The sequence below is a fragment of the Triplophysa dalaica genome, chromosome 12 (genome assembly GCF_015846415.1).
Source record: "Triplophysa dalaica isolate WHDGS20190420 chromosome 12, ASM1584641v1, whole genome shotgun sequence".
Taxonomy (NCBI): domain Eukaryota; kingdom Metazoa; phylum Chordata; class Actinopteri; order Cypriniformes; family Nemacheilidae; genus Triplophysa; species Triplophysa dalaica.
The window spans coordinates 11,827,045-11,852,249 of NC_079553.1; the positions used below are offsets into that span (position 1 = coordinate 11,827,045).

General features: G+C 37.3%; 4 protein-coding genes across 6 annotated transcripts; 2 read left to right on the forward strand and 2 right to left on the reverse strand.

The window, feature by feature from the left end:
- The first annotated feature begins 796 nt into the window (after window positions 1–796).
- psmd4b (proteasome 26S subunit ubiquitin receptor, non-ATPase 4b) lies at window positions 797–3,913 on the forward strand. Its single transcript, XM_056762234.1, has 10 exons — window positions 797–864; window positions 1,333–1,473; window positions 1,559–1,673; window positions 1,851–1,937; window positions 2,185–2,253; window positions 2,358–2,573; window positions 2,667–2,775; window positions 2,881–2,994; window positions 3,086–3,150; window positions 3,282–3,913. The coding sequence occupies exons 1-10, from the start codon at window positions 839–841 to the stop codon at window positions 3,453–3,455; spliced, it is 1,116 nt and encodes a 371-aa protein (XP_056618212.1). The 5' UTR covers window positions 797–838; the 3' UTR covers window positions 3,456–3,913.
- A 141-nt stretch (window positions 3,914–4,054) lies between these two features.
- vamp1b (vesicle associated membrane protein 1b) lies at window positions 4,055–9,005 on the forward strand. Of its 2 annotated transcripts, XM_056762236.1 has the most exons (5): window positions 4,055–4,848; window positions 5,664–5,775; window positions 6,030–6,188; window positions 6,783–6,834; window positions 7,527–9,005. In XM_056762236.1, coding segments are annotated over exons 1-5 (342 nt in total). In that variant the 5' UTR covers window positions 4,055–4,846; the 3' UTR covers window positions 7,544–9,005. The 2 variants fall into 2 exon arrangements, with proteins under 2 accessions (XP_056618214.1, XP_056618213.1); XM_056762235.1 differs by lacking the exon at window positions 4,055–4,848 and having other exon boundaries at window positions 5,656–5,775.
- tapbpl (TAP binding protein like) lies at window positions 9,004–11,802 on the reverse strand. 2 transcript variants are annotated; one of them, XM_056762232.1, is made up of 9 exons: window positions 11,593–11,802; window positions 11,176–11,388; window positions 10,806–11,084; window positions 10,332–10,532; window positions 10,064–10,231; window positions 9,813–9,916; window positions 9,514–9,742; window positions 9,300–9,372; window positions 9,004–9,224 (listed from the first exon to the last, which is right to left on the reverse strand). In XM_056762232.1, the coding sequence occupies exons 1-9, from the start codon at window positions 11,630–11,632 to the stop codon at window positions 9,137–9,139; spliced, it is 1,395 nt and encodes a 464-aa protein (XP_056618210.1). In that variant the 5' UTR covers window positions 11,633–11,802; the 3' UTR covers window positions 9,004–9,136. The 2 variants fall into 2 exon arrangements, with proteins under 2 accessions (XP_056618210.1, XP_056618211.1); XM_056762233.1 differs by having other exon boundaries at window positions 9,004–9,228.
- A 550-nt stretch (window positions 11,803–12,352) lies between these two features.
- Window positions 12,353–24,085, reverse strand: grhl2a (grainyhead-like transcription factor 2a). Its single transcript, XM_056762231.1, has 16 exons — window positions 23,860–24,085; window positions 22,498–22,684; window positions 22,350–22,408; window positions 21,920–22,250; window positions 21,724–21,782; window positions 19,370–19,526; window positions 19,152–19,263; window positions 18,156–18,250; window positions 15,794–15,952; window positions 15,565–15,652; window positions 15,200–15,336; window positions 14,496–14,533; window positions 13,856–13,938; window positions 13,390–13,475; window positions 13,208–13,272; window positions 12,353–13,059 (listed from the first exon to the last, which is right to left on the reverse strand). The coding sequence occupies exons 1-16, from the start codon at window positions 23,874–23,876 to the stop codon at window positions 12,945–12,947; spliced, it is 1,788 nt and encodes a 595-aa protein (XP_056618209.1). The 5' UTR covers window positions 23,877–24,085; the 3' UTR covers window positions 12,353–12,944.
- Between the last annotated feature and the right edge of the window lie 1,120 nt (window positions 24,086–25,205).

A 25,205-nucleotide genomic window follows, 5' to 3' on the forward strand; every position in this document is an offset into this window, starting at 1 on the left:
AAACAGATATTACAGACACAACAGTCATGCACACAGCATCACAGGCTGGCAACTCTGACACTAAACACAACCTACTGCAAAATGGATGTTTATGTCAAATGTCTTTTATTGATTGCATTTATTAAGTAATAATGTTTAATAATTGTTTTTCTTCTTTAGTCTTGTGGGCCGGTATGGATTTTGAATTCTCTTTGTACCGTAAATGATTGTATGTATTATGTAGAAAGTATTTAGCAAGACTACGTAGGCCTACTTTATTTTTAAGAATAGAGGTGGGGAGGTTCTTGACAATATAAATATATATTTTTTGTGTGTTTTATGTCTATAGGGTGTGTTCATAGTAAAGATTCAAAGTCATTACAAATCTGTGAAAGCTTTTTCTACATGTGAATGTCTGGCGGTGTCAGAAACTACTGGCCACCGTGCTTTGATGACTGTATTTTTATGGGCCTGTATAAAATGTCTATATAATATGTATATAAGCAAGTCACGGAAATGCCTTTTCTTGCGTGGTGTTTGCAGCCTGTTTCTCCTGCCATCTTTCAGTCATGTGGTGGTAGTGTTTTTCACATTGTCTTTCCGATTTAGAAAAGAATAAAAAATATTTTCCAAAACGTCTGTTGGGTTTTTCCACCAAAATGTAAAGTGCTACCAAACACTTGACAAATATTATTCAAATTAAAACATCTATTAGTACGCGCTTTTGTAAATAGGCTAGATAATTTAACGCAGAAAAAATGCAAACTACATTTCCCATCATTCCTGTCGCTGAGCGTTACATTACCGATGATCCCTACTTACGTGATGACGTCGCCTAGAGCGACAGAAAATATTCAAGATGGGGCTTGAGAGTACTATGGTTTGGTAAGATAAACTACTTTATATTTTAGAAATATGTTCAGGGGTTTAATAAGCGTTTTATGTTTACATTATTACACAAACATGTAGTCAAATATTGTATGTTTAAATTAAGAAAAAGGTTGTAATGAACACAGAAGGTCAGATGTGATATTTTCCTTAGTCATGATGCAGCATTTATCCTGTTTTTCAGTTTATATCTGTTCATTACGATGTCATTTTTTGACATTTGCTAAACTGTATCTTTTAGAAACTCTGATTTCGTATGAATATATGTATCGCCAAATTTACACTTACACACATAAACATATAGTTATGTTTGTTAGTCTGGATTGCTCGACCATATCTGTGATTTAGCTATTGATTTAATTCTGAAAACGTGAGAACTTGTAGCATTAGACTTTTAATCATCATTTATTATTCGGCCTGAACGTTTCAGTCAGATTGTTTCAGAGCGTTTCGTTTTATTTTTAGTGTGGACAACAGTGAATACATGCGCAATGGAGACTTCTTACCCACCAGACTTCAAGCTCAGCAAGATGCTGTCAACATCATCTGCCTTTCAAAAACTCGCAGTAACCCAGAAAACAATGTGGGACTCATCACTATGGCCAAGTATGCTGAACATTATTTGATTTATTTACCTACAGTAACGTGTTCTGTTTGCACAATGTTCACAAAACTTTTGTGTGTGTTTTAGTAACTGTGAGGTCCTGACCACACTGACCCCGGACAGTGGGAGGATTCTGTCCAAGCTTCATGCTGTTCAGCCTCGAGGAGTTATCAGCTTCTGCACAGGCATCAGAGTAGCTCATGTGAGAGCATATAAACACACAAGAAACTATAATATTCAAACATTATAATAATAAGACCTTAACCCAAAAACATTTTATGCTGAAATGTGCTGAACAAAGTTAGCCTGAAAATATCACAGACGAAACTTAAGTTAAACTTTCTCTTTTGTTTATTCCTACTGGCGTTCCCCCTCACAGCTGGCATTAAAACACAGACAAGGGAAGAACCATAAGATGAGGATCATCGCCTTTGTTGGAAGCCCTGTGGAGGACCAGGAGAAAGATGTAATTTCTTTTTTTTTCATGTTCGTGGCCTGTAAAGTATTCACTCTAAATGGCGCTGTCTACAATTGACTTGATTAATTTATGCATGTTTAAAACGCCCAAGCGTGGCGTGTGATGCCACGCTACTACCAAAGTTGACCACCGCTTGGAAAATAATAACGATTCCGTTCCGAAATGCATTTTGTGTGAACGGCCCTCAAATCTGTATTTATGAACAAAATTGTGCCTCCAACCTGTCCTGTCTCAGTTGGTGAAGATGGCAAAGCGTCTGAAGAAAGAGAAAGTAAATGTCGACATCATTAACTTTGGGGAAGAGGTGAGTGTCATGCCAGAAGAAATATTGTTTATATATTTTCGCTGAAAACCTTTTTAAAATGTCTTTGCAATATTGAGTTTTGCCGGCTTTCCCTCACTGTACAGGAGGTTAACACAGATAAGCTGACTGTGTTTGTAAACACCCTAAATGGAAAGGAAGGTGTCGGTTCTCACCTTGTAACGGTGCCCCCTGGCCCGAGCCTGGCAGATGCTCTAATGTCCTCTCCCATCATGGCTGGTGAGGGCGGCACCATTTTGGGCCTGGGTCCCAGCGACTTTGAGTTCGGAGTGGACCCCAGTGCAGACCCCGAGCTTGCTCTGGTGAGTGGCACTCAGCTTTTATAAGACAAACAATCCCTTCATTGTTATGCCTAGCAGAAACATGTTTTCTTCATTCTGAACTCTCTTTCACAGGCTCTCCGTGTCTCGATGGAGGAGCAGAGACAGCGGCAGGAAGAGGAGGCACGCAGGGTGACCGTGGCCTCGGCTTCGGAGGCTGGAGTCACATCGCCTACTGCAGATGGTGAGAGATGATCAGCTGTAGTAGAATATTGACCAGAGACAGATTGATAGCAAGAGAGTCGGGGTGAGAATTGTTTACAAACTCATCTCTTTTGTTCTGTGTTAGAATCTGAAAATGCACTGCTGAAGATGTCCACGGCTCCTGCCCTTCCTGATTTTAGCCGCATGACAGAAGATGAGCAGATTGCTTATGCTCTACAAATGTCAATGCAAGGAGGAGGTCAGTCTCTTTTTTTAGGTTTTCAAAAATGTTTCCACCATTTTCATTTCTTTCCCATAATAACGCAAACATTTCTCCTCTTTGTGTGCAGAGTTTGGATCTTCAGAGGTCATGGATGTGGATGCAGGTGCGGCACCAGAGGCTGAGGCAACTAAGGTGTGTATTGTGTTATTGGTGCCCACACAGCTGATTCTCTTCTTTCAACCCCATCTTTTGTATGTTTAGAGAAGAGTTTTTTTTTTTGACAATGGAATGTTAAAGTGTCTCTTTCTCCGTGTATTTTGTAGGAGGATGAGGAGGATTATGACGTGATGCAGGATCCAGAGTTTTTGCAGAGTGTGCTGGAAAACCTTCCAGGAGTCGACCCTAACAATGAGGCCATCCGTAATGCAATGGGATCGCTGGCAACCCAGAGCAGAGCCAAACCACCTGAGGGAAAGAAAGATGACGAGAAGAAATAGAGGAACAAGACGCAACGGGACTGATAGTGAAGAGCAAATAATGCGGTTTAAGGGTTGGAAAATACATAAATAGGATTACAAGTACATTTAATGATTTTTCTTGAATAAAAGAGGAGACCGCTGAAACAGAAAAGACTAACCCCTGACTCTTGTGAAAAACATCCCGGAAAGCATGCCTTTGATGATGAATGACCATATTCTTTTTCTTTCTTTAACATCGTTATCACATTAACATCTTGATCAGTAACATTTTAACGGATGTGGAAAATGCCAAACAAAACTACTTCAAGTATTAGTGTGTACTTCAGTGTTGGTTGTTTGCTTGGTAGATTGCTTTGACACCCAAAATATTTTCTTTCTGGGCTTTGGATGACTCTGTAAATGTTTCTTGGTCAATTTTGTATCACTGTTAAGTTCCTTTTGTAATAAAGGGCTTTGTAATGGTTAAGGAATTGGAATTAGGAAATGTGGTGTTTTTAAAGATTTGTTTATGGTTGAAGTGTTTCTTTGTGCAATTCCAATTGTCAATGCTGATCGGTACTTTCTCAGATTATAAATCTGAATTAAATTGCTTAAACTAAAGTGAACCACAACTGGACACTCTGTAGATTAACTTCATGCAAGTAAATCAAGATACCAGCTATGTCCTCTGATCATATGTGGGTCATTGACAAAAATACTGTATAGGTGTCTCATGGTGTAGCAAAAATTTGGACTGTTAATAAGATATGATTTTAATATGAATACTTATAATATAAAATAGCATTCAACAGACTTTTTATTTTATTTTTGTTGCTAAATCTTTGCTGTCACATCCTACCCTGTAGGTTCTTTTCATAAGCAAATTGTTAAAAATTCGGAAGGATAGTTTTTCAATTAAAAAAAAAATACTGAATATTATTCAAACAATATATTTAACGTAGGATATGTCAGAGCTGAGTCGCACCCTTGTGTACCGCATAGTGAAGAGACGGAGTATATGAGAGAGGATGGGGGTGTAAAAACATCAGTTCAGCCAGAGCACAGACGCATTATTGCAGTGATAAAACACACATGTCTGTTTACTGCACTAACCTTCAACACTCAGATTCACAGCGTAACCAAAAAACTAATACTGTCGCGAACTACATTATATATGTCATCGTCATAAAGAAATCTCCAATAGGAGTTGCACATTTCCCAAACGGAACATATAATCGCTCGAGCATCCCATCACGCGACGTTCACAGTCCAGCGCGCGCTTCAATGCGGCACGCGCGCGGAGATCCGGAATCAACATCAGCAGCATCGCCTACTTCTCTTCAACCTTCCATCACTCCTTTCATTCTTTAAAGCATCTTTTTTACTTTAGTGACTCGTATCCGTTGCGCGAGGCAACAGCCGCATAGAAAATGTAAGTATTGAGCAATTTAAATTCTAACATTCAGTGTAATTCTGCCATCAAAATGTGAACTCGGGTTATTAACGCTTGCAACACAATTACTTGCTGTTTTCAAGTTTAATTGAAAGCCGTGTGTCTTAAATGTGTATGTATAAAATCCTTTTGTGTTATTAACAAATCTTATGAGGTCTTGTATGAGTAACAATAAAAACAATATTTCTTGACTAAAATGACAATATATATCGGTTTACATTTGGCTGTTTTGAGATTGTAGGCATGTTCTCTGCAAATAGAAGTGTTAATTCTGCATCATTCTGACAGTCAAAGGATAATAAACATTTTGTGTTAATTTTGTTATCATTTTTGAATAAATGTGTATATGTATGTAATATTTTCTATGCAAATATTTGCTGTCACTCAAATTACCTTTTATTATACTATTCTGTATATGCATGTGCCCTCCAAATATCTGTTTTAACTAATAAACAGTAGCTTGACCACTTATTAAGTGCAGCTAACAATTTTTGGATCCCAGAACCGTCCTTTAACCAAACTGTATGCTAACAGTAGGGAGAAGCTCGGTGTGTGCTGGATAGAAATCACTAAACTATAAAAATGTTAGTGTCCTGATTTAAATGCAATAAAATAGGTTCTATTTAGGTCATCTATACTGGAATATCTCAGCAAGGTACAGCCTGTGTTTGAGAGAACTAGAACATCAAAGCATAACTGCCGCACTTAAGACGCCTCAGTGTCCAGACCATAACTTACATCCAAGGACACAATAATACCAAATTATAATGTCATGAATGTGTTTGGATGTTCAGGTCTGCTGCAGATAATGCTAATCCAGCCGGAGGAGAGGCAGGGGCTCCTGCCGCACCCCCAAACACCACCAGCAACCGCCGACTACAGCAGACACAAGCACAAGTGGATGAGGTGAGAACATTTGCGTAACTTTGGAGAAATATAATATATTAATTAGATCACAAGTTGATCAGATTCTGCTCTTGAGTGCAGACTTTTAGTCTGTATGCACCAGATATCATGCAGCCTTTTCTTTTTTAATGGTTTACTCATATTCTGGTCCTATAGAGTTTAGACCTATCCATTGTTAACGACACCTAAACAAGCTATAATGCTTATCAATCAAAATGTTCCTTCTGTTCACATGTCTGCGTTTTGCTCTGTAGGTGGTGGACATCATGCGTGTAAATGTGGATAAAGTTCTGGAGAGAGACCAGAAGCTGTCAGAACTGGACGACAGGGCAGATGCTCTGCAGGCCGGAGCTTCTCAGTTCGAAAGCTGTGCTGCTAAACTTAAGAACAAATACTGGTGGAAAAACTGCAAGGTAAGACTTCCTGAAAGCAGAAGATGAGAGGCCAACACAATATATTACACAATTAATAATTCATTGCTATTTATGGCATTATGGAGGTAAACAGTACAGTGTAAAGTACATTAGATGGAGGGATAGAACATGAGATTGAGGGAGGAACACACGTGTCAGATTATGAAATGATGAGCACAATGTAGTCTTAATAACGCAGGGAATAAAATAACCTTCACATAGGTCAGTGTTTTGTTCTGTACAGCTGGTGTTCATTTGTGTAAATTACAGCTCCTGGCTCGTGCTAAAGACTGAATTAAAGGATGAAGAGAAATTAACATGCAGCTCTTTGAATTTGGTATCACATATGAAAAAATATATATATTATATATGAGTTGTCTGTGATCATGACCACCATTTACGTGAATGTTTTGCTTATTTTGCACAAGCCAATCAGATTTGATAGTACTCATGAACACCCTTTGCTCAGTTTGATGTCTTAAAGTGCCAAATCTATTGCTGAATTTAAGTGATTGTCAGATTTTAAAAAATGTGTATTGTTTCTGTGATGTGTGTGAAGACATAATGATGACATTTTTTATTTTTATTTCTCAGATGATGATCATAATGGGTGTCATTGGAGTCCTTTTCATTGGAATCATTTTCTGTGAGTTTTTTAAACTAATTTTGACAGCACATTTACAGCACTTTAATTTATTACATTATTAAATATTATATTACTACATTACATTACATTACATTACATTATATTATATTATATTATATTTTACTATACATTGCATTACTCTTTTATTAATATTGCTGGATGGTTTCAAGGACTCATGAGTTATTTATTTAACATCTGTAGATTCAAAGTAATAAGTAATACGTCAGAATATACTAGTATAAAAAATAACTGTGATATTAATAACTGTTACTCTTCATATTATCATAATACCACACACAGAACAATAATATGTAAATAATCTGGATGACACTCTATCGTAGTCGCATCATAATTTTGTTGTGTACCATTAAACATTTTGCCTTAAGAGCGGCAGTGGTTATAAACTAAACTCTGCCTCTGTACACTCATATTTTTAATATGATGTAAAAAGAAAACAAAAAAACAAAATAAACAACATTAATGAGTCATTTTAATGAAACTTTTATTTATGTGTTTTAATTTCAACATTTTTATATTATAATCTTTATTGTGAAATCTTCTGGCCTTTATTTGTAGTGAAAGTCTGATGTTGTGACAGCCCTAATGTAAATCTATAGACGTACTGTGGAGCAATAGAGTAGATAGCATTCTGGGATATGACTTAAACTCCCCCTTTTCTTTCTTCTGTCTAGTATATTTCTTCTCCTGAGGTGATCCACATGATGAGAATGAGAAAATGTATGAATGACGAAGAAAGCATAAACAACACAATAACAAGCTCCACCCCTTTTCCTGATCCGTCTCTTCAAGATCTCGGTTTTGTCTCACAATTTGTTGAATATAGTGGATATGAGCTCTGCTTTCACCTGTACATTTCACATGCAATTTATATTAGGATCTCTCTCTCTCTCGCTCTCTCTTTCCCTCACTCTCAGAATTTACTGCATTTCATACATATAGTACACACATACAGGGATGGAGAGATTCGACATCAGGCTAAGAAAGAGTGGGAGGGTAGGGGAGGAAAATTGTAGCTACACTTGATGAACAGTCATGTGATTGACAAAGAATAGCATGACTCAAGGGTTTCTTTTGAATGTAGGAGAGAGAGAGTGGGCTGTCAAATAGATTACAAAACAAATGGGTGGCAAAGCAAACATCCAATTTCTCCCTGTGATGCCAATGCTTCATCTTTGGATATTTTTTAAAGAGCATTTGTAAATTGATACGTACATAATCTGTTCTGGCTCCCATCTTACCATTAGTTCTATTGCCATTAGCCTATACCATGAGCTACCAGTCTATCTACAGTATTTTATTCAGAACTCATAGAGAATGTGTGCTAATAATACAGATAATACAGAATACAGGTACTTTTTCAGAAAAAAACTGCATAGCACAAAAATAATTGACAAGACGCGGTTTTAATTTTTACCTAAAGGAGAACGTTATTAGTTAATACAAAGAAATAATAAAAAGAGAATAATACAGCCATTTATATTATATTGACAGGAAGAACATTACAATTAAATTAAAACTGTGTTGAAGGTTTACTGCTGGTTTTAGACTCGCATGACAGATTATTTCTACTGTCTCTTTTATATGTGTGTTCATTTATTTATTATTTATAAATATTTTTCTAAGTTCTATTACTATGACTGCCTGATTTACAGAACAAACCTCATTTCCTCTTTTGTGGAAAAGTTTCGTCTCGGTAAAATAAAAAAATACTGTGAGCCTGCCATGATGTACAGAAATGTACCAAAATCTACTCAGAAACGTAAAATCAATGCAGGGTGAAAATAATAGTCTGTACTGCCGTGCAATAGATAACTATTGGTTATCACATTCCTGTCTCTACACACTTGCATATGTTGTTCTTTTGTTTTTATATGTGGTTTTATATTTTGACTGTAGATGTGTATTTTTCTCTTGTAAGGCTCAAATGAGACATAGGTAGTGTGAGACACATTTTGACAATCAGGTCGATGTCAAAAACGGTTCCAATCTTCCTAAAGATAATGTCAAATTATATATTTGTGTGTTTGTGAATGAATAATAAAGCCATGACAGAGAGGTAATTCTTTCACCTCTGAGACAAACATTAGATTCTAAAAAGCATAAACCGCATGTTTATATCTTCTATAATGCCAATAAAACCATCAACTCTTCTTGTCTGTCTTTGTTTATTAAAGCAAGAACATTTCTCAACCAATAAAACATAAAAAATACTCAAAATTTAAGGAATAAGTTATCTAAGAACCTTTTCTTGACATTAAACAAATGTACACACTGAAAACATTTAAAATATACACCAATTTGAAGACGGAAGTTGATGAAAGATGAAAGAAAAACTGTCCCATTTCAATCTTCTTTTATGACTGGCCCAGCTGTCTTAAAACACAAAAACATGTTAAATACAAAACAGATGTCACAATTCAGATTATTATAGAAACTAAACTCACCTGCATTTTAAGGCTTGATACAAAAACGCCACTGAAATCATCACCATTAAGACAACAGTCCAAAACACAGTTTCTGTTGAATTCAAATAGTGGAAAACCATTTAAAACCATTATGTGTTTTATCAATTATCTGAAGATATGAGCTCACCTTCATGCCAAGTGCCAAGTGCAGTCCATAATGCATATTAAATGTGATCCGAAAAGAGTCTCTCACCTGGTTCTGGTTTCCCCACAGTAAGGGCGACTTCGGTGGGTGTGTCTAGGGCGGTGTGAGAGACCCTGCAAGTGACGACCGTGTCGGGGGGGTGATCATTAGGCCTTAATGTGAGGTAAGATGAGAGCGAATATGTCCCGTCACTGTGCTGCCGATGACTAGAGAGGGAGGAATGTTTAGAGAAAGAGACGGGCTCTTCATCAGAGGGTCGCTGGGATAACCACTCCACCTAAGAGCACAGGTGAGTCAGGATAACAGCAAAAACAAAACAAAACAGCATGTTGGAGATCACGGCTGACCTGCACATCCAGAGGGTAATATCGTTGACATTCACAGCTGAGTTTCTTGGGCTCCTTGTCTTGAAATGTCAGTTTCTCTTCAGAGAGCGAGACAAGAGGGGGCTCTGAGTGTGAGATGGAGAAAGATGGAAACACTTATTTCTAAGCGAGCTTTACTATGAGTCATAGCCTTTATATAACTCTCAATCATTTGTGAATGTGGACCGTTTGTATAGAGTGACCTCTCACTTATGGGTCTATGAAAGACTCACGTGTAATGTGCACTTGGATGACCTGTTGTGTCTGAAACTCTCCAGAGCCCACAGTGCAGATGTATGTGCCTTCATCGCTGACCTTTAACTTCTGAAGAGTCAGAGATGCATTGCCTTCTCTCACCAGCAGATCCGCTTCTGCACTCGTGCCTTCTCGCTCCACTAGCACTACAAGATCATGGCAACATTTAACATTTAACATATCGATGAAATCTTTCTTTTACACAATCGTTGAACTGTTCCTGTTAGTTATGTGAAACTCATTTACCATCTGATCCCACTTCTCCCTCCATCTCTCTCACTTTCATATCAAGGATTTTGCGTCCGTTCCCTCTGTGCTGTATACGCCACTCAAGTGCCACATCCTGCCCGGGTATCGAGTCCTTCTGTCTAAAGCCACAGTCTAACAGTACATCACCTCCTATAGGCGCCACAATGGACGGTACACGCGAGAACACCACAAACACAACTGGGAAGAGAAGTTGAGAGATTGGGCAGGCAAAGGAAAGGAAATATAAAAGAGACTAAATGTCTTATAACCATTTCTAAATTTTTAAATCATTTAAACTTTTCTTACTATTACATGCGAGTTTAAATGCTTTGCAAAAATGAAAAATCTTTATAGAAATAAATGTAAATTGAATACATTTTTTAAATACATGATTAATATACTCAAATACTCTAATTTACTATAATACTATAACATGGCAAATATAAAACAGATTTTTTTTAACACATTTACCAGCAGTCAGCAATGTTCCTGATTGGCTGAGAGGCAGATTGAGTTTACTCTGCATCAGTGGAGGTCTGTCAGATTCGACTGTCTCACTGGGAGAGGTCTGTAGCACCAGAGTGAGGCTTAGGCCCGCCCCTTCCAGCTGAACTGAGCCAATGAAATGAGCAGGTAGGGAATCTGGCTCAGCATCACGAGGAACATAGCGGCTGATCTCACAAACTATGTTCTGTTCATTACAGTCAGCGTGAAGAAGAGAATCTGCATCAGGAATCTGAATAGATGGCACTGCGGGTGAGAATCAATAGAGATGTCAAAGCAAATACTATGTGCATACTATATGAATGTGCAAATACACTATACACTGTACAGCACTTACACAACAGCTCAAAGATGAGATCATCTGCGTTGGGGGTCTCGGGCGGGTTAAACGGGGTCACAAGCTCTGGTGACAGACCTGCATTCTCAACAAGATCCCTGAAGACAAGAGTGGAAGGGGTGCGCTTGAACACCCCCCCGCCCATCATGCCCCCCATCCCTCCACCCTCCTCGATCAGAGAGCAGGACAAAACCACATCAGCCCCCTGCAGCCCTGTGATAACAGAACAATACATTCACATGATCAGCAGGGGGCGCCACATCTCTACTCTATGTGAAAGAAAAACCGAAACCAAAATAACAATTCACAAATAATAGTATATTGTAGTGTATATTAACTGAAAACAAATACATGTGCAATTATAAAAATCAATTTTATTGAACTTATAGCTAATGAATAAGAAGATTTTTAACTCACCATAAAACAACGGAAGGATGTAAGCAAGTGTCGCTAACATCACCGAGCACTTCCTGAACAAATAACAAATAAATGTACTGGACGTCGCCAATTTTTCTGTTTAGATTAGTTGTGCGAAAACATTTTTACTTAAACTGCTCTTTAAATGATTAAAGTTAACCCGCGACCTGAACAATTCAATACAAGAATGAGCACTTTCACTTTTGTTTAAAACGTCCTCCCCATTGGCGGAAGCAAAATAAGAGTTTTTTTACTTTAGTATAAATTTGTGCTTTTAACTTTTTTCTTTATTCTGATGTGGCTTAAAAACTTGCATGTTTAAGATGAAACGTTGAGCTGCAATGGAGATCAGTCCAAGACAAAGTAGCCTACATAAAATGTTTAATTTAATGTAACAGGGAATCAAATAGACTTCGATTTTTCTCTTTTTGCAAAAAGCATAACATTTAAGCCGTACAATTATTTTTAGGCAATTTTCTGTTTTGAAATCCTGTAGAAGCTTATTGAATATAAAATAATCAGATACATCTATTGGAGAATGAGCCTCTGCAACAGGACTCAAAATATAGTGGTCGATTAAAAATAATAATATATTGTTTATGATTAGAACACTTGACACGTGAACATAAATTTGTATAAAGTATATGTATAAAGTCTACATGTGCACACATTAAAATTGAGTTAGTCATATGGTTAGACGACAGTCTACCGAATATCAACAACAATAATAATACATCAACTTATTATTTGAATGCAAAGGTGTGAATATACTTGAGTTTATTCAACAGATAAAATAACGACTTAAAAATATATACAAATTATGTTTAAAAAAGACATCAAAACAACAACATACATAACAATCACGACTGTATGTAAACTTTACATGCATTCCAAATAACACATTAGGTAAAGCTTGCTTGGCATGTGCCATAAACATGCTTGTTTACGGCGGGCAACATTTGGGCCAGTTTTTGATGTTATTAACGGTAATGATCTCCTAAAGGGTAAATGTTTGGTGCTTATAAAGATTATTTTTATTTACAGTAAGGTAGTCAGCAACTTATTTTAAATGTTCATCCTGTAGGCCACAAGAGGGAGACACCATATAACAAAAAGCCTTAAAATGAACCTTGACTGGCATATGATGAAAAGTGTCTTGTATGTAGTTCATTATCAAGTTCATGTTAAACTCTACCAGTGTCTCCATTGAAGTGCATATCCCTAGTAAATTAATTCCAAATAAATTTTCATTCGCAAATGCCAATTAATCAAACGGAGCCCTGATGTGCAGAATGAGTGATGTGCTTCTTTGGGGTCCCATTTCTTCCCAGAATCATGTGATCACGGCACATTTATATTTCGGTGAGAGTGACCCGGAAACAGTCAGCCTGGCTTTCAATGGCCAAGATGAAGGTGTCCTCGTTGCAATAGTTCTTAATTATGTTGTCGTCCATGTTGACCAGGATACTAATGGTTGAATAAGAGAAAAACAGGGAAGTGAACGCTAAGTATTAATAAAGACTTTAAAAAAAAAAAAATTGTCTTTCTTTTTAAGTTTAAAACTACTTCTACATTTTAAGAGAATATATAAGATGAAAAAAATATATCTGCTCACCCTTTCCTGCTTTTCTTGTAGATTTTAGTCATCTTCTCCACAGGAACAGAATATTTCCCTGATATCTTAAAAAAAGACGATTGTTGTTTCCTTTTATTAGGCCGTACATACAAACAACAGTTTCATTGGAAGCTCTTTTGACAAGCCTCTCTAAATATCATTTTATTTCACAGTATACTTACTGCCTCAAGCAAACTCTTCAGTGTTGGAGACTTTAGCATTAGTGCATCAAAAACCTCATCGGCTTCCCTCCTCACGTACAGCAGGACTGCAGAAACATCATGCATCACAATTAGCACAATAATAAGAGGGATTACGTTAATAAAACCGACAGTTCTCATTACGAGTTCTGATTGGAAAAGCCACATTGTACATTGACTTTACACAATTTTTGTGGGATAGCAATGTTCTGTTAGTTGTAAGATATAAAGGTATATGTCTTCTAATAGAAGGAGGACATCATTTAAGATCTTACTTAAAAATGGTTTAATTTGTGTCTTTAATGTGATAATTGTTATAAAAACAATGAGGCACTTCAGGTCGTGTAATATTGTGAATATAGGGACAGCTGAAAAAATAACACCGCCTATCGTACCTTCTTGCTTAAGTGCAATTCATGTACATGAAGAAATATAACTATATACATACCTCTCTTCTCTTCTCTGCTGTATTTGGCGGGTAGAGAACAAATATCAGCCTCTGAAGATCTAAACGTTCTTTTCATTCCCACTCTAATGAGAAACAAATCGAAAATGTATTTGATTTGGGCCTTGAGTTACTGTATACTGAACAAATTTTTTATAAATACTGCACTTGAAATCACTAGATTGATTCAATCAATACGTTTGCTGAGGTTTTAGTTAGTTTTAAATAGAAGTTATTTAAAGGTCAAGTGTATCAAATTTAGCGACATCTAGTGGTGAGATTGCAAATTGCAATCCCCCTCCCTTTCGAAGAACTACGGTGGCTGACACAGAACGAAGATCAGGTTTTCACTTCTTTGCCGAATGAGATAATGTATTTAATATGAAACGCGCTCTGTAGAGCACTTTATCCATTTAGGGCTACTGTAGAAACAACATGGGGAATTCCATAAAAGAAGACCCCCGTGGTGTATGTAGATAGAAATAGCTCATTCTAAGGTCATAAAAACATAACGCTTCATTACGTAAGGTCTTTATACACCTCTGAAGACATAGTTATGTATATAAAATTGAATTTCTGTCAATAGATCCTCCTAAATATTACACATTAGACCTTTAAGGAAATTCACAGCAGTCACACTAACCCGTCAATCTCCTTTTCTTCAATGCCAAAACTGAACACCTGCACAAAAACAGAGAGAGAAAATCGTTTTAAGGGCTAAAACCACACAGTAACATAGTTTTCTTTCTGCTGGATGCTGGCCATGGAGTATGTTGTGCCCTCCCAGCTGCTCTTGCAGTGTGTGCACAAGCATCAATGACCTCAAAATGACGTTGCTGTAATTTTTATGTGCAAATCTATATCATGACATTCATGTTGTGCAGCTCCATAGACACCCCTTTAAAACAATAAGGTCAGTAAACACACATACCAATGGCAGCAGCACAAAATGAATTGCATAAATTCCTGCATTTAAAAACATCTAGAGGAAGCCCAACAGAATTCATACATTTACATACATTTACATGTAGTCATTTAGCAGACGCTTTTATCCAAAGCGATTTACAAATGAAGCAATTGGAACTAAAAAAAGAATATAAAACTGGTCTCATATAGCCTAGCACCATTTAGAAAGCTAAGGTTGTTTTTTGGGGGGATGGAAAGATCATAAAAAAATCAAAATTCAAGGGTCTCAAAAAAAAAAAACACCTTAAAAAATAAGTTGCCCATTTAAAATCTTTTTTTACCAAATTTGACCATTAGTAAGGTGCCACACCTAAATACAATCTAAGCATTACACAAATGTCCGACAGTTCAGTTCTTGAATATCTCTGCATGTGTTCTCACCTGACCAGCTCTCTGGAGGTTGTTCAAATGAACGTCAGGGATGAAAAGGACCGGCTGTGACTCCATGTCCGACATGGTTTTGAAAAGTGTAATATCTGATTTCCTCTGAGGTAATGCTGTGAAACTTCCTCTCTTACCTAACAGGGTGGAAGAACATCAATGACTCAAAAATCAGCGAACATTCAACATATTTTTATCACAAAATAAGGCAGAATGAGGTCAATGTCGTCATGTGTAACACATATGATTGAAATCCAGTAAAGCAAGCTAGTTATAAATAAGAATACAATGAATAGATAGATTTCCTTTAGGTATTTTTTCATGATCACTTGTATGATCAGGTTGTAAGATAAACAAGTGCTCACCGTCATGACCTTGTCCACCAGCAGCCTGACCTTTGACCTTCTTCCGGAGCTGCTTTTTCTCCTCATCACGTATTTTTCTCTCAGCTCCCTGTAAAAAAAACAGAAATGAGTATAATAAATCACAGGAGGCGTTTATTGTAGAACTTGTACAGATTAAATAATGCAGATCTGTCACTCGACTGTTAATATATCAACTGGGACAACACGAGCACATTAAAACAGCACAAACCTTGTCACAAAAGACCTTGATTTGTGAGCAGGCTCTATGGATGGGTCGGTTACTTCGATTATTATAACTGTACGTGTCTATCTGGATCATAAGCGGGAGTCCTTTTACTCCCTTCTGCGAGGAGAAATCTGTGCTCAGACAGTTTGCCGTTATAAAAACCTGTAAAAACACACACACACACACACACACATCTTGCTTGTCAAAACATGCTTTTCTTAGGACACGGTCAGGTATGGTCAGGCATGTCTTATTATCTCATGACAGGAGGACCAGGAGCAATATTTCCAATAAGACGCTCAAGTTTACCATAACTGCTTGTAAATAGCTGCAGGTGAACCACATGGACACAAAAAATAATAAAAAAAAACTCCATATAACTACTACTTGCTCCAAATATTAGGAATAATACTACATAGTAACATCCTCCCCATGTTTTTCCAAAGTAAAATTTGTATTTTTATAGTCAAGTATAAACACCTTGAAGAATTAAAAACATTGTCCAGTTATTCTGAGCATCACCGTGGGAATTTTGGAAGGGAATTATGGGACAGTTTTTTGACTAATGGATAGCCAAAATTATTTCTTGGAACTACAAAACATTCATGTAGCTTCTTCGCCTACCAAAGGATTCACACAATATTTCCGACCTTTCAGTAGTAAACACTCTATCCTCTACAGTAACCACATAACCTCTATTTAAGTATCTACTCACCTGTGGTTTATTCAAATAATTTTATTAACTCATTTTAAGTATTCCTAACTGAAACCTGTCTAATGCCAATACATCAAGAGACACTGGAAAAACGACTGTTGAGAGATAAAAGGTGCAAATCTTTCAGCCCGAGGTGAAAATAGTTTCCCACTGACGGTCTCCCCTGCCTTCATGTCTGTGCCTGTAGCTGTTGTTTCATACAGGAGCTTGTTGTTAAATTTTATGAGAACCGCTTGCTTTCTCAGGATCACGTGATTATTTTTGACGGGAATCAGTTAGCAACGACATGCTTTCTACTGTGAGCTCGGTCCGTATACGCACATACATGTGGGCGTGTGCATCCAACTGACTATTCAATGAATTTAAAGCAATCGGGGCTGAAAGTGTAAAGTGTCACAATATTATCCACCATACAATCAAAACTTTATACTTTCTGGATCTTTCCGCCAAAAATGTAATTATTTTATTGATAATCAACTCCTTCCTTCAGTTGGACACAAATAAATAATCATATATTACAGTGATGTTGCGTTATTTTCCAATAAGATGCTCAAACAGAACCGTTTTCTACATAAAATCCTCTTACATAATGTACAGAACATTCTGTGAAAATATACTAAAGATGACTGATTAATGTCATTTCAAAGATTGAATCATAGTGAAATAAATCTTTGACGTCAAACGTTTGCACAGAAGTGGTCACAAATATCTTCCGATGCAAAATAATATGTTTGTGAGTAAAAAAGATTTATATTTAGAGCTTATTTATAAACTGAAATATGAACAAGCATATTGTAGAACTAAATTCATGGTATATCGACATGTCAAATCTCATTGTTTCTAACATGTCTTGTGTCATTTGCAAGTTTTCATCACAGGACAAGGAAACAGCCAATTTTTTTGTTTGTGGGAAGCTGAAGTAAAAAAGTCAGATAGATTTGCATAGATATGAGGGTAAATTATGAGAGAATTTTCATTTTTGGTTCAACTATTCCTTTTAAGTGATTAAGCGGTTCAATCTGTCGTCATTTACTCACACCCTTGTCGTTTCAAACCTTTATGACATCCTCCTGCGCAACACAAAAGAAATTTGAAAGAATGTTGTTAACCGAACCGCGACGGTACCCATTCACAGCGTTTGTAATCATAAAACAGAAGTGAATGACCAACATTCTTCAAAATATATTTTTTGTGTTCTGCAGAAGAAAGAAAGAAATACAGATTTGAAATGACATGAGGTTTAGTAAATGATGACAGTATTTTCATTTTTGGTTGAACCATCACTTTAAGGCCTGCTTTGGAGTTTTCCATTGACTATAAAACGACACATCACACGACTTCAAAAGCTTCAAGTCTTTGAGGGCACCAATTTGAGAGACAAATATTGACCATGAGCACTGGGTGGATCTCCACCCTTAAGTGTGCACTTAAAGAAAGCTTGTTAAGCACTGGAACTAAGAGGGAAAATCCTGACAGTGAATAGGATGCTGCAGGGAAGAATTATAATCCTGGGTCCTATCCACTCTTATCACAAAATCTCACGGCTGTCCTGTACACAACATCCAGGGTTGTCACTTAAAAAGGTCGGTACTCCAAAAACAAGCTGAAATAGGCATTTGCGTAAAAAACAGAGTAAAAACAAAGTCTTACCTTTGCTTCTTCATTGACATCCCAGGTGAAGGAAACAGCGTTGTAAGCGATTTCTTCAATGTTAGTGATGGTGTTAAAGCTCTCTTTATAGTCGGCTGGATGGGAAAGTGGAAAAATAAAATCAGTTTTTCACCCCCAAATAAAAATACTATCATCAATAGTATAGATTTGAAATGAAATGAGAATGAATGAATTTTTGGGGGGACCAACAATCCCTTTAAGTTTAACGTTCCATTAAATGATACAATAAAGCAGTATCAATGTGGAAACATTTTTCTTCAGTTTCTTAATAAAAATATTCACATTATATGAAAAGCTGAAAGCAAAGCATTCGAGTGCTCCGGGTTATGTGCAGGGTCATTTAAACAGATAGCGTGATGCGCTTACATCTCAGACGCACGCAGGCATTTTATTTCCTGCTGTGTCTATGACATGGTATCCGCCTGCTGTGTAAATACAACACCTCTTCAATGTATGGCAGATGTTACTCAAGCCCTCCATTCACAAAAGAGCAAGACCCTTTCCCAAGCCCACCCGCCCCCCAACGGTTAACGATTCTATTCAAATCCTGATCTGCGGCCTCAGGCACTATGAAAAATCCCTGGATACTGTTATTCAAATCAGGACAACATCAGGATCAGCAGATCAGGTTTCCATCCTCCAAAATCATGCCAGGACCATCTCAGCCTGCCAGCTGCCATGGAGAAGACCTTCTCGGTGGTCTCCAGGTGTCAAACCTCCCCCCCTTCTTTAACCTGACCCCCATTGTTCCTGACAGGGAGTTATGAAGGAGTCATTTGCCCTGAGCGTCATGCTAAACTTGCACATCTCTCTCCTGGGATAAACCTCAAATAAAACCAACACGGTATCCAGACAGACAACATAGCCCCCTAAATATGTTTTGGGTGCAAGAAAAGCATATTCGGCACACAAGCACTTATTGTATAATATACAACTACGTATAATATAATTAACGTAGATTAAGTAGCATCGTACCTATGTCAATGACTCTCTGCTTGGCCGTGTGCTGGCGGCTGTGCCAATAGTTCCAGTGCTTCAACTGTTCATCTCGACACTTCTCCTGTCCGAACACCACCATCACCACACTCTGAGAAAAAGAGAGGGAGTTACGATGATGTGCTTGATACTGTTATATCAAAACATGTACAGAACACAAAGCTCTGACTGGTTGTCACGGCAACAGCAGAACTCACCCGCACTTTACTGATGGGATGACGCAGGCCTTTATTGGCTCCGGTCTCGCTGAGAGTGATGCCGTAGAACTGGCCCTTGTTCAGATAGATCATCGGCCCCTCGCCAGCCCTCTCGCGAGCCGAGCGACTAGCTTCTATCGTGTATTGAAACATGTCTCTGGAAAAGGAGGAAATACAGTTACTGTGCTACTGGAAACCGAAAAGAAAAAAGCACGCTTTGTCTCTGTCATGACGATGCAAATAGTACAGCAAGGACACTATCATCAGTCATCCGTCTTATTTTTATAGAGGCAGTGACGTTTTTTTTACATGAGAAATACAATATTATAAAAACTGAAACTTTTTTAGTTAGACAGTACATTCAATTGTATTTCAGTAATGCGATTATTCTCTGCAGTAATGCCTTTATTTTTCCTTTTTTTAGACAAGAAAGCAAATTTTAACCAGATTTACATTTTTAGTAAGGTTACTGTCAACAGAGACAAAAGAAAACAGTTGCATTTCTTTTAAGTCAACAGACGCGAAGCTGACTGAATTAATGTTTTCAGGTCAAATTTATTAAAAGATACAGTTCACCCAAAAATACAAATTCTGTCATTGAAAACTGTTACTTAGCATGAAGTTGATTCAAATCTGTACAAAATATTTGGAAGAATGCTTGTAAAAAAACAGTTCTGGGGCACCGTTTACTACCATTGTAGGAAAAATAAAAATGGTAGTCAAAAGTGCCCCAGAACTTGCTTTCCTACAATCTTCAAAATATCTTCTTATCTGTTCAACAGAACAAAGACATTTCTGAAGACATTTTCCTACTGTTTTAGTCAATGGTGGCCAAGAACTGTTTGGTTACAAGCATTCTTCCAATTTGACTGGATTTGATTAATTTTACGTAATGCCCTTCACTATTATTGGCACCCTTGCTAAATGTGAGCAAAGAAGGCTGTAAAAACAAATCTGCATTGTTTCTCATTTTGATCTTTTATTTAAAAAAAAAATCAACAAAATTCCACCGTTTCATTGAAGAAAAACAATTTGAGGCAGGGGGAGTATCACATTGTAAAAAAAAAAATTCTTCCATACATGATGGCCACAATTATTGTATTTAATACACCCTGCAACCTCAATTCAGAAAAACAGCTCTTGAGTGTTTTCATTTCAGTCTGATAAGATTTGAAAATACATTGAGAGTCATCAAAATCCATTCCTCCATAAATAATTTCTCCAGATCAATGTTGGTGATCCCACTCATTTTCTATACATTTCAGGTCAGGGAACCAGAGACCCATTTATGTTGATTTAGAAGTTTTTGAACCAATGTGCTGATGGAAGATCTAACCACGACCTATGACAATATTTCTATAAGAGTAAATCAGGTTTTGATTTTTGTATCTGATGGTATTTGATATAATACATAATGCCATATATCAGAACAAGATGTTCAGAACCTCTGGTAAAAATGTAGGTCCACAAGAATGAAGATCTGGTGGTATATTTAACTGTGAACATGGGGCACTTTTGTATCCCTGTGTGCAACAAAACCTATATTGTGTCAATTTTTTACTACATATGGCCATAGACTCGTCCTGTTTGAAGTTCCAGTATGGCAGATTAATATAATATTTGTTTCTTGAGCAATCTCCCAAACAATTTGTGGTTATGTAGGCGTTTTCTTTTTTTTCTGACCCTAAAATTATGTGATCTTTGAAAAGTCTTTTGCCACTCAAAATATACTCTTCACTGTGCATTAAGACAATATATCCCCACATATCTTAGGCAGATTTGTAACATCTCCAGTCCATTAAACTTCTTATTGCCCTGATGTTGCAAATGGGAATTTTTATTGTTTCAACCCTTTCTTTTTAAATCCACTTTTTATTTTGCGTAGCTCAACAAACCTTTGCTGGACATCAGAAATATATTCTTTGGTTTTACCCATTGTGATGAATGATTAAGGGGGTTTGGGCTTTGTGTTGCAACATCATGTTTCTAGTCACCTTGGTGTGCTCAGAAAATGTAAATATTAATGTAAATATACTTGGGAGATATTTTACGCTTTACTATAATTTATAGGGGTGCCAATAATTATGACCAGTGTGTATTAGAGAAAAAAATATTTCCACAATGTGATATCCCCCGCTTCAAATTGTTTTCGAAATGTTGGAATTTTGTAGATGTTTTTAAATAAAAGATCAATATGAGAAACAATGCAGATTTACATTTACAGCCTTCTTTGCTCATACTTACCAAGGGTGCTGTCATTTATATACATTTCGCAGATATTCAAAGCATCTAACAGAGATTGAAACCACAACCTTTACAGCTTAAAAATACATGATTTGGAGAGGTGTACTTACAACCCTTGATGCTCCTGGGTGAAATCTTGGGCACCTAGTGTGGTGGGCACCCTGTACTTCTGAAAAACACAGTACATGACACAAAAGTTTGAGTCTATTGAGTAAAGAAAAAAGCGTCTCAACATCTTCACATTGTCCTCAAGTTATGATCCCAGAAAAGATATATTTTGTCATATAGCAGTTTTGGAAAGCTCACCATAGTTTCTTCAGGGTATGAGTCATCAAAGGTGCTATCTGGAGTGCTGCACTGTTCTTCCTTCAAGTAGCCGTCATGGCTGACACTCGCCGCCTCCTGCAAAGGTTGGTGGTATGACATGCGGTGATACTGAAGGCCCTGCTGTTGGTGATGGCCGGCGAATGCTTGAGCATAAACCTCAGCCTTCACAGTGGCCACGACACCCGCTGCACCGAACTGATCTTGTTTACTTTCTGCGGTGTGAGCGTCAGTGTTCAGAGACAGGTTGACAGGAAGTGACTTCAAGACTTGAACATGATAGTCAGTGGACTCAAGGCTATCATGACCATTCCTATTCAATAAAAAAGGCAGCAATGAAATCGATTTGTTTATTATTACAGTCTATTCAAGTTCAAATCAAAATACAACTCTCAGAATATGTAAAACGGACCTCTTATCGTGATCGTCTGGGAGTTTGGAGACTGGTAGGATCCTCTTCTCTTTAGGAACCTAAAGGACGGGATAAATTAAGTTCCTTAAGAACCATATTCATTTTCTCTCAGAGTCTATGGTTGGTGCGTCTATAGACAACATCTGACCTTATAATAGTCATAAAGGAGACCCAGGGCAGCCACGCTGTCATCATCTCCATTGATGCTCATCATGGCTTTGGTGGCAGCAGTCAGCGGGTTCTCCAGGTAAGACTTCCAGGCTTCATCTTCACTGGTGAAGGAACGGCGTGACGGAATGGACATCTCGTTTGGGACCACCACCACCAGACGCTTACTGTGAGAGGTGGTAAAAAATATGCCTATTTAAAAATTGGGCTACTATATGGAGTCCCCATAGGTGCATATAATGAGCAATTATTATATTTAAAAGAGATGTTTTAGCAATTATTAATAAGAAATAAAAACCGCAACATCAGACTTCTTATGGAAAAACATTATAACCATAGAAAGTTACAAATGATCAAACAACTTGAAGTACGAGCAAGAAAACATCACAATGTAAACAACAGGCGTCAGCTCAATAATAGCACCTCTCGCTATACCTCAGGGTTCATTTAGTTTACAAAGAGTCGCAGCATACACCTGAAATTCCCAGCACTATCCTTTTACATTTTCCAAACAATCGCTGTTTCTGTAGGACAATGGACTATATCCTTCTGGATATGGATACTACAGCGAGGATGGGCTGCATGGGAGGGGCTGGACAAGGATGTTAGCTATTATAAGCCACCTGCCCAGGCCCACCGTTATACTCACTTATACATACTGCAAATACACACACACACACACAGACAAACATTGAAGGAGAGCATTGAAGGGCGTGAGGGTTACCATGATGCAGGTAATCCTTAAACAATAAACACTGGGACATTTGTTTTATTCTATCACCTGCTCCATTAGATAATGAAGTAAATTATTTTTACATAGTATAGATGTAGCAACAATGCTTTTTGGAGGATTGATTACTATTTTCATACATTTTGCAACAAATGTGTTAAAGTAGAGGAAACTCAAAGTATCTGTGATTTAACTACAAAAATACAGTTACTGTAGTAAGACCATAGTTCATTTCCCCAAGGGGTGTAGGAAGCTGTAATGTTCTGTAATTCTCAAAAAGAAGCAATTGAACCAAAGCACCCAAAATGACGTTTTATAATGTTCTAATGTAGTACAACTTCCCTTTTTTATAATGGCCATGGTTTTATTATTGTCAAAGGGTATAGTACCACAGCTTTACATCACATCTTATAGTTTCACTCACTGTAGTAAAACCATAGTAATTTTCGAAAGGGCATTCAGCTCAATCAAACATATTTACGTAACGAAATCAATAAAAAAAACAGGTCATATGACGTCAAATCGCAAAACGCAATGAGAGGTTAGTGTCCTATTATGAACTTAGATATTAAAATTCGACAAAACAGTGTTAGTGTTATCATTGTCACTTACTTCTCCTCCTGAGCCATGTGCAGCACTGGCCTCTCGCTGAGAAACTGGACTTTCAGGTCGGTGAGGATGTAAAGAGCAGTTGGAGGAAAACTCGGACTACAGGTCAAACAACTTCTGGCATCCGACTCTCATTACAGCATCCTCCGTCTGCTCGGCACAAAGACAGCCGCCAAACATACAGGATGAGGCGGAAGATTGTTTTAATTCGGGCAGGTCTTTAGCGCGACTGTTATTGTGAACGCCGAAAGGTGCGCTATCATTACCTGAAGGAGAGGACCGGGCGGCCAATCACAGCAGGGCCGCTTTGATCCGACTGTGCTGATTGGCTGGAAAGCAGGTAGAGGCGTTACGCTACCTGCACGCTGGCTGTTATTAACGTGTGCACCTGATATAAAGAAACTCACACTTTAATCGCGCTCAATGTAATTTACTGTGAACATTTATACTTTTAAATTAATACTTTAAATTAATATTTAAAGATAGAAATGCCGAGGATTATATTTATTTACGATCAATAATTTGTATATACCGTTATACAGTATGTTACAGATTGTTATACGAAATAGCAGCTGGCTGAAATAAACTTTATCAATTTAGTCTTCTGTAATGTTCATTTTATATTCAACCAGGAGTTATACATTTCGACTTCAATTGTTTCCATTGAGTTTCAAAGATTTTTTTACTTGCTGCAAAGAAATGTTTGTTCACTTTTAGCCGTCTGTCTACTCTATGCTTATCCAAATATAGCTATTGTTGACTACCAGACTGATATTTATTTGTTAGAGATGCAAACAAAAGCGTTTGTTAGACTAACAGGTGTGGCACCATTTAAAAGGCTTTAGATGTGGGCTCTCTTTTTGCTTGGATCTGGTAATTGACTGGTCTGAGATCAGCTTTCGTACTCTTTATGAGCAGAGTAGTAAAACATGAGAAAAAAATAGTGTGTCCTCTACTGAAATACGGTTATGATCCGTCTAATGTGTTCTAATGTGTGCGTGACAGCTCAGAAGTAGCATGTCTGAACAAGGCTATTGAGCGGTCAGGTGAAATCATAATAATGACCTGCACTTATCAGTCATGGGAACAGAAACTCACACCTGCGTGATGAAAACTAATATTGCATAATTTGTACCAGCAACACAGATCCAGATTCTGAACATTTGAATAGTTCTTGATGTTATTTGAATAAACATAAAAACAGGGATAGGATCAAATCAAATGTATGTAATATAATTCTGAAAAAAAAGTTTAATTTCCTATTTTGAACTTGTTCTCATACTGTCTACCTGCATCCTTTTCACACTTCACGGTACATTTTAGGTGTGTCACGCATCAAAAAAGTCCTC